Source organism: Miniopterus natalensis, chromosome 7 (assembly GCF_054644295.1).
Source record: "Miniopterus natalensis isolate mMinNat1 chromosome 7, mMinNat1.hap1, whole genome shotgun sequence".
Classification (NCBI taxonomy): domain Eukaryota; kingdom Metazoa; phylum Chordata; class Mammalia; order Chiroptera; family Miniopteridae; genus Miniopterus; species Miniopterus natalensis.
In genome coordinates, this window is record NC_142087.1 from 77,736,510 (window position 1) to 77,745,784 (window position 9,275).

Below are 9,275 nucleotides of genomic sequence, written 5' to 3' on the forward strand. Positions count from 1 at the left end.
CGTCTGAATTATCGGGGCGCGTTAACATCACACCCTATTGTCAAGGTCTTTCGTTCTTAGCCTTTTTTAGGAAGGTCAGTTTCTCCAGGTACATCGGGGGACTGATGGAAAAGAATTTCCCGTCCATCCCCTCGAGGCCCCGCCGCGCCCCCCGCGGCCGGCCGCTGGAACTGCGGCCGTTCGCCACACCCCCCGTTTCCGTCCGCTCACAGCGCGGCGCCCGCCCCTTTAATTGGCCTGTACCAAGTCCTCCCGGGTTCCCTCTCCGCCCTGACTCCTAGACGTTCGCAATCCCCGGTCGGAGACCAACAGCAGGGCGCTTGGAGACGCTGTTGCGTTTTGCGGGAGTTGCGGGCCCGCAGGGGGTGAGCGGGGCCGGAGCGCGAGGGCGCCGCCCCCCGCCGCGCGCCGTGGTCCAGTCCCAAGATGGCGGCCACCATGAAGAAGGCGGTGAGCGGGGCGCTCGCGGGGCGGGGGTCGGGCGCTGGGCCGCCGGGGGCCGGGCGAGCGGGGCCCGGCGTGGGGCCCGCAGCCGAGCCCCCCGGGACCCTGAGGGCGGCCCCGCGGCGAGGCCTGCCCGCCGGGCGCCGCGGAGCGGCGGGGGTCCTGCGGCCCAGGCGCGGCACGGGGCGTGGGGCGCCGAGGGCCCACCGGCCTAGGCCCTGGGCGCTTCCCCGGGCTGTCGCCTGTGTCGCGCAGGGGCCCGCCCGGGTGGCGCCGTGCTGCTCTTGGCAGGTGAGGGAGCTGAGCCCGGGGGGTGGGGTCGCCCCCCGAGGCTCCGGGCTGCGCCCGCGCCCGGAGCCCGTGCCCCCGCCCCTGGGGGCCCTGCGGCCACCCTCGGCCCTCCCCGCGCGCAGGGGGCTCGGCGCCGCCGCGCAGGTGGGACGCTGGGCGCGGCCCCGGGGCCCTTGGCGGTGACTCGGCGGCTCGTGGGAAGCGGAGCTGGGGCCGCGCGCAGGTTTAGTTATTCTTTCACTTAGGTTTTCCGAAGCACCCCTTTGCCCTTCTAAGCAAACGGACCCCCCATCTAGGGTCCGTCACCCAGTAAGCCTACCCCGGTGCTCAGACGGGAGAAACAAGCGGGGAGGCGCGGGGGGCGCGGCCGGGGCGGGCGAGCCCCGCGCTCCCGGGGAGGCGCTGGCTTCGCGCTCACTCCGCGGGCGAGGGAGCCGGCGCTCGGAGGCGACGCCCGGGTTAGGTCGGCGCAGGCGCCGTGGCGCGCAGCTGGGCCTTGGGCTTCCCGGCCCCGGGGCCCCGCGGAGGGGTTTGCCCGCCGAGGTCCGCGTGCGCGCGGGAGGGGGGGGACCTCGCCTCCAGGGCCGCGGGCCGCCTTTCGCTCCCCTGGTCCGTAGAGTAGGTGCCGGGTGGCCCTCTATCCTTGTGAGCCGCAGAGCGAGGGGTGTGCAGTGCGTGTGCGCGCTAAATTGGGGACCCCCCGGGCCAACCAGGACGAGTTCCCCCTCTGTTGGACTGTCACCCACAAATCCTCCCTGAGCACCCCGGTGAGGCTCAGGCCGCGGCCCTTCCGGCGAGCGAGACGCTGCGGTTCACTTTACCTCCGTGTTGGGTTTACCTGGGGTCCTCTTGTTAGGGGCCCCCCAGCTCCATGGAAGGCGCTGGTTGTGGCTCAGCCCCGTTGGACGGGTGTGGAGGCCGAAGTGAGGAGGGGAAGCAGTGAAGCAACATTGCGGAGGCGGGAGGAGAGCGATTCGAACCCCGGGCTCTGCCAGATTTGTGACCACCAGTGATTTTTCCTTTCATTCATTCAGCAAGCTGTCATTCATTCATTGAGCATGTGGCGTGGCACAGTCGCAGCTTTATGGGCGGAGGTGGCACTAGGCTCGGGGAGAGACAGGCCTTAACCGACTGGGCGCACAGAGAACTACAGTTCCCAGCTCCTGTAGGACATGAGAACTGTGGGAGAAAGGTGCCCGTGAAGCGAAGGCTGCTTTGTGATCAGAGAAGGTGTGACCCGTTAGATTAGGAAGGAGGGAGGGAAGCTGGAGGGGAGCCAGGCGTCCTGCAGAGGGAGCTTCTCCTGCACAGACCCCAGTGCCTTGGACAGAGGGAAGTCAGGATGGCAGAGTCCGCGGAGCAGGGCTTGAGCTGTGATGGCAGGAAAACAGAGGGGTTTCTTTTTATTTTAATAAGACCAGCGTGATGGATGCGACAGGCTCTCCTAGATGTTTCCGTGGCTGTGAACAGTTTTAAATATATATATATCTTTATAGGTTTCAGAGAGAGGAAGGGAGAGGGAAAGAGAGAAACATCAATGATGAGAGAGTCATTGATCAGCTGCCTCCTGCACAACCCCGACTGGGGATGGAGCCTGAAACCCGGGAATGTGCCCTGACAGGGAATTGAACCCTGATCTCCTGGGTCCATGCTCTCAACTGCTGAGCCACGCAGGCCAGGTGCTGTGAACAATTTCTGATAGATTAGCTGCATGTACACTTTCCCTCTGCCCCTCTAGGAGAAACATCTGGGCGTGCTGGTCACTGAGAGTGGAGTATCGCTGGGACAGCCCTTTGATTTTCACAAAGATTGTTTCAATCTGTAGTACTTCATGGTTGTAGCACATTACCTCCCAATGCGTCCTGACTCAGTGTCACGCCCCAGCCCCCCTCCCCCACCCCCAAAGCTTTGCTTTCTAAGACCTGGTTCGGGGCCATGTGGGAGACTGCAGTCTGAAACTGTTCATGTTCCCTCAAAGAAGCCATCTTTGACCTTCCTGTTTAAAGAAACCCCGGGTCACTCCCCAGCCCCGCCAACACTTTCAACCCCTTTCACCCCCACATATATCACCACCTAGCAGGAAGCCTTGTTTCTTGCCCATCTCCACGGGAACGGAAGCCTGCCAGTATTCATGAGGGTAGGATTGCCGCCCGCCTTTCACTGTGCTTGGCACAAAGGAGACACTTACTAAATAGTTATTGAATGTATGCACGAAAGGTGATTAAAAATACAAAGCATAATTTTACATCATAGACTTGGTAGATACCTTTAAACAACAAAAATAGACTGAAATTGGCCACAATTCCCTTCTCCCAGTTTTTCAGGACAATCAGACCCAGTTGTCAGTTGAGGTTCTACTGGTAATGCCCAAACTCCACGTGGGGCATGACTGACTGTGGTTCAGTTTTCTCCCATAATCCCATATGATACTGATTCTTAAGAAAAGGGCACGTTTGGGGTCCAGGGAGTTTTAATTTTCACCTTGAATCTTTAGCAGTTCTGCTTTTCTGAAGCCAAGTAGAATTTTCTTGTAGATCTGGGTCTGTTATTCCTTTGTAATGATTTTTGGTAAACATAACTCAGGAAATAAACCACTGAGCTGTCACTTAATGAAAGGTGTCTCCATTCCCAGGTCTTCTGCTAAGGGCTCATCTTATCACCCCTCTGATGTAGGAATAGCTTCCGCATTTTACGGATGACAAACCTAAGCTGGCTCCAAAGAATTGGATGATTTGCCATGGTTCCTGCTCACTTGGGTTTGAACCCATTCTTATTTCTACCACTCTGCTGCCTCACTACACAATAACTCCTTCCTCCTTGAATTCTTGTAGCTTCGTGAGTGGTAGTAACTACATCTGGCTTTTCTTAAAGCAGGAGTTCCTGACTTTGGGGGCATGGATCCCTTTAAGAATCTTGATGAAGTCTATGAAGACCCTTCCAGACGCATGCACATCCATACGTGCCATTCTGCATACAGGTTTAGGGGGTGGTGGACCTCTCAATGTCCACAGGCCCCCTCCCTGCCAGAATGAAGCTTTAAGCAATGTAGGAATGTTCTAGATCAGTGAGATGCAAACAGACGCCACTGCTGTTAGAGAAGGGACAGACTCCTCCCTTCCTGCTGCAAACAGAAAGGGTGGCATGCAGTTCACCCAGTGCCGATTTGCCTCCCACACCAACTTTAGCCCCTGACCCCAATGAGAAAACCACCGTTAAGGAAATGAACTCCAGGGCCCAACTGTGTGCAGGAGGCTCTTGGGTGGGGCTACAACAGGAAACGCCTGCTGTGGAAGGATGAAAACCAGGGTCCAGTTCTCTACAATTTTTCAGAAACCTGTGCATGTGAGTGTGGTCTAGGGTGACTTGGGTTCAAAATCAGAAGCCCTGCATTGAGCCCCAGTTGAATATATGGGAAGCCCTGTCCTAGGTGCTCATGTGGTTGCCCCGTGTGCGTCTCATGATGACAAATGCATCGGTATTTGACTGCAGCAAGCAGGACTCTAGAATTCTCTGTGCCCTGTTTGCTTAGGGAATTGGAGTTCTTGTGAAGCAAAGTGACTTGACCGCCAGGTATCTGTGTAAGGGCTTGCTTTTGGTTTCTGTGTTGCAGGCCAGTGTGGACCTTTACCAAGGTCCATGTTCATAAGAATTATGTGCAAGGTTGAATATTCAAAGCTATATATATTGTGATGTAAAGGATTTTTTTTTTCAAGATATCATCTGGGTCTTTGATGATGGGTCTGATGCCTGTGGAACTGTTTATGGGCTGATGAGAGCCTGAGACGGGAGGCTAAGTTCTAGGTGTCTGCCTTCATGTTCTGACCACTGAGCTCCATATTGCTGGAGACGACTGGGTACTTTTCACCCTCTGGAGAAATCAGAGTGTACCTACCTTATGTTATTGGCTGTGAGAGGCCTGGTGGAGGGGAGAGTGTGGTCATTGTGAACCATCAGTTATTGGCGGTCTTTGTTAAAACTAGTTATGGCTTTCCTCTAAATATAATCAAGTGAGGGAGAATTAAGGAGAGTCTGGTATTCAATTTTTTTTCAGGCTGCAGAAGATGTCAATGTTACTTTTGAAGACCAACAAAAGATTAACAAATTTGCACGGAATACGAGTAGGATCACAGAGCTGAAGGAAGAAATAGATGTAAAAAAGGTATTGAAGATATGTATCTTATTGAAGGAAAGTAAATGTTCTTCATGCTGTAGCTCTTAAACACTGAATTCAGCAACTTGTGCTTCTCTCTTTCCAGACTCTTGCAGATGACAGAACCCTCTCGTTTAAAAAGAAAGACCTTGTTTAAGGGATGCAAGATAACTTAGAGATTGTTGAGGGGTAGGACTCTAGGCTGAGGTTCCAGGAGCAGGTCCCAGAGAACGTGGCGGGGGACAGAACTGTTGTCTCCATGGCCAGCTGTTTCCTCCACGACGAGGAAGCTGCCCCTCAGACCTAGGACACTGGGTTGACACTGCGGCTGCCCCTATAAACTGGAGGCCTTCTGCCCAGCCTCTGTTCATTCAGCTCTCCTGTTCAGGTGCATTGATTGATGGGATTTAAGTTTTTATTTGCTTTCATCCTATCATCAAGCATGGCTGAGAAGTGGAGATTTCGTTTTTGCTTTTGGTTAATTCTCCCACCAGAAGGCAGAACTCACAAAGTGAGAAACTTAAAGCAGAAGACGTGTTGAGTGGCCACGGATCCCCGCTGTCCACCACAGCATGCTTGGAGCAATCTGGAAATATCTAGAGATCAGTGTGGTAGTTACCTTGTAAGCGCTTCCTTGTGAAGTCAACTAAAAATGTAAGAAAGTTTCATTTTAGTGTGGTAATACCTTTGTGAAAGGGTCCCTCCAAGAGTCGGTGTCCCCAAATTAAGATGGTCTTTTGGCCTCTATCAGGGAATTTTGAATACATCTTTCATTGCTGTTCCCTTTTGCATTTGCAGAAACAACTCCAAAACTTAGAAGATGCTTGCGAGGACATCATGCTTGCAGATGAAGACTGCTTAATGATACCTTATCAAATCGGTGATGTTTTCATTAGTCATTCTCAAGAAGAAACACAAGAAATGTTAGAAGAAGCAAAGGTATAATGAAGTCTTTCCCTGGGGATGAAGCCTAACTCTTAAATTGGCATTGGTATCATTATAAAGAACATTTAGGAGTAGGGGAAGTAATGGGTGCTGCCTAATATTTCATGGATCTCACAGTGCCCCACATATGCCCTGAATGTTTTGCAAGTGTGATTTTATTTAATCCTAACAACTCTATGAGACAGGTACTGTTAGTCCCAGTGAGAGTTGAAGAATCGAGGATATAGAGGTTATGGGGCCTATTCAGTGACAGAGGGAATGATCCTGTGACTCCAGAGCCTGTGCTCTAAACTAGAAGTATTTAGGAAGTACAGAGTATAATAAAGCAGAAAAGAAAAACCACCCGTAATCCCACAACCCAAAGACCGTCATCCATGATGAACATTCCCACGTCTGTCTTTTATGCTCTCCTCTTTCTCTGTACTTTTGCTTCACATTTTGGTCAGTTAACTCCCTAGTAGTATTTTCTTCTTCTATTTAATGTTTATCCAGCAGCTACTCCCTGGGAGCCTTCTCTGGGTCAGGCACACATGTTAAGAACATAATTTTTGATGACTTTAATATCGTGGGTGGGCATTGATTCAGCGCACCGTCCTCCTAATGTCACACTTGCTTTCAGTATTTTCCTGAAGTGATTCTCTAGTGAGCATTTTTATACTTTAATCTTTGCTCACATTTAGGAAAATTCTCTCTCTCTCTCTTTCTCTCTCTCTCTCTCTCCTTTCACTTAACCCTCACCTGAGGATATTTTTTTCATTGATTTTTACAGAGTGGGAGGGAGGGAGGGAAGAGGGGAGAGAGAAACATCGATGCGAGAGAGACACATCAATTGGTTGCTTCCTGAACATCTCCCAACTGGGGCTGGGGATTGAACCTGAAACCCAGGTATGTGCCTTTGACTGGGAATCGAACCCAAGACCCTTTGAACCCGCAACCCTTTGGTGCACAGGCTGACACTCTAACCATTGAGCAACAACGGCCAGGGCTAGGAAATTCTTTAAAGGAAATAATCGGTGAAGTATAATTACAGGATCAGAGTGCAGATTCACTGATGCATTTGAAACATTGTGTGAAATAAGTTTCCAATTCATGGGTCCTCCAACCATGTGTGAGAGGGGCAGTCACACTATGAGAAGCTGATGGCAGTTAACTATTTTATGATTCTTTTGGAAGTTGCTTAATTAGCTTGTATATTACTTAAAATGTTTGTCTCTCTTCTTTAAATGTCATGAAAGATCCTTGGCTGGTGTGGTTCAGTTGGTTGGAGCATCATCCTGGACACCAAAAGCTTGTGGGTTTGATTCCTGGTCAGAATCTCTACCCACCTTGCGGGGACCATTCCCGGTCGGGGTGCCTGCGAGAGGCAGCCAATTGATGTTTCTCTCTTTCTCTCTCTCTCTCTCTCTCCTTCTCTCCCTAAAATCAATTAAAAATAAATAAATGAATAAATAAGTGTCGTGATGGCAAAACTTTTCATGAATTAAACCCACATGTAATATACCTCCCAAAGAACTCTCTAGCTCTTTCCAGACAGAAACATTGTATGTCTCCTCTTATGCATAAACCTTTCTTTTGAAAGCAAAATTTTATAATTTTGGTTTTCTTTTTAATCATTCTAAAATACTCTTCTTGGAATTATTTCAAGATAAATGTTTGTCACTGTTGTGAACATCCCTTCCTCCCAACCCCACCCCCACCACACCCGTAGGTATTGAACCTTTATTTTACAATTCCTTCATTGCTTCATCCCAGAAGTATTGAGTGCGCACTCTGTCGGGTTCTACCATGTACTGAGGGACATGCCTGGCCCCTGCCTGCACGGAGTACTTGGTCTCCATGGAAAGGCCTCGTAGTTAGTGAACATTTCTGCTAGATTTTGACTGAGTTGTTATTAGTTATTGGTGGCAGCAGGAATGCTTTTCCTTTCCTTTGGTTTCAGTTCCTTTTCTGGGCAGTTGGAAGAGGCTGTGGCAGAAGCCACACCTGTGATACGCTGTTTCCCAGAAGTGACCATGTTTGGTTCTTTGTTTACTAGGATATGATAATTTAGAAATTAATTTTCTTGTCTCTATTATGTTTTTTAAATCCGCCCAAACTGAGAAAACAAGCTTGACTTATCTAGAAGCAAATGTAGGCTGTGAGTGCAAAGTGCCCGTACGGACTTTGGGTTGAGACCTGATTATCAGGACTGCAGCTTCCTGTCCCAGTCAGAAAGGTCTCGGCTGGACAGTCTTCCTGAGCAGTCTCTTAGCACAGGGCTCGGAAACCATCCAGGTGATAAATTAACTCAAACAATTTTTTTCCAGAAAAATTTGCAAGAAGAAATTGACACCTTAGAATCCAGAGTGGCATCCATTCAGCGGGTGTTAGCAGATTTGAAAGTTCAGCTATATGCAAAGTTTGGGAGCAACATAAACCTTGAAGCTGATGAAAGCTAAACATTTTATAATACTTTTAAAATTTGTTTAATAAACTTGAATATTGTTTAAATGATAATTTTTCTTTTTCAAATGATATGGAAAGCAAAACTTTCTTTTTTCAAAAATTTTTCATTTATTTAATGAAAACTTGCCTATTTTCACATGTCTTGCTTATTTATTTTATATTTTTAAAAGAAGACAGTATTCATCTATGTATTTTGCATAACAATTCTATCAAGTGTAGGGGTTTTATGTCATGTTATTAAAATCAGTTAAGCAATCTTTTTTGTTTCTAGATTATCATTTAGAATATCTGTTGCAATTTTTATCTGAAAATTTAACAGTCCTGTTATGTTGTTTATATGTATCTATTTCAGTTGCTTTTTAGAGATGGCGAAAGGACTCCAGAAAGATCTAATCTTACACCTGTCTACTCATTTCACACCTGAAACTTGTCATACGGAAAAATATGTATATATTTTATTTAAATACATGCAATATATATTATATCTAAACATATATATTTCACTTATCTCTTACATATAAGTGTCATAGGTCTTTGGAAAAGAGCCAGCTAATGCTGAGACTTGTTGAGCTTCATACAAACAGAGCAGAACAACAGAAGAATATTCTAGAACCTGAGAGATGTATCAATAGGAATGTTTAGTGTGTTTTTAAAATTATGTTTCAGACTGTTTCGGTGCTTTGTAATTAATTGGGGTTTATATTGATAATGATGTAGAAGTTAAGCAGCTGTGTGTTTAAAAATAAGGCTTTTTTCTTAAATAAAGAGTACATTTATCCCCTACAGCCCCCAAAGGACATATATTTTGGGATTTGCAAGACCTAGTGGTATATTAACTTCCCAGCAGATGGCACTGATATGTCAAAATACCAATGGAAGGATCATAATACAAAAATGAGGATATTTCTAGGATTAAATATACATAATCTTAAGAGGAAATGTCATTTTTTAACCTTTAAGGCTAAGCATTGCATATTGTATTTTTTGATTAAATGTTTAG

At 48.2% G+C, this 9,275-nt stretch overlaps 1 protein-coding gene across 1 annotated transcript; it reads left to right on the plus strand.

Moving 5' to 3' along the window:
- Window positions 1-420: 420 nt before the first annotated feature.
- Window positions 421-9,058, plus strand: PFDN4 (prefoldin subunit 4). The gene is made up of 4 exons (XM_087819181.1): window positions 421-450; window positions 4,787-4,894; window positions 5,684-5,824; window positions 8,137-9,058. The coding sequence occupies exons 1-4, from the start codon at window positions 427-429 to the stop codon at window positions 8,266-8,268; spliced, it is 405 nt and encodes a 134-aa protein (XP_087675307.1). The 5' UTR covers window positions 421-426; the 3' UTR covers window positions 8,269-9,058.
- The last annotated feature ends 217 nt before the right edge of the window (window positions 9,059-9,275 follow it).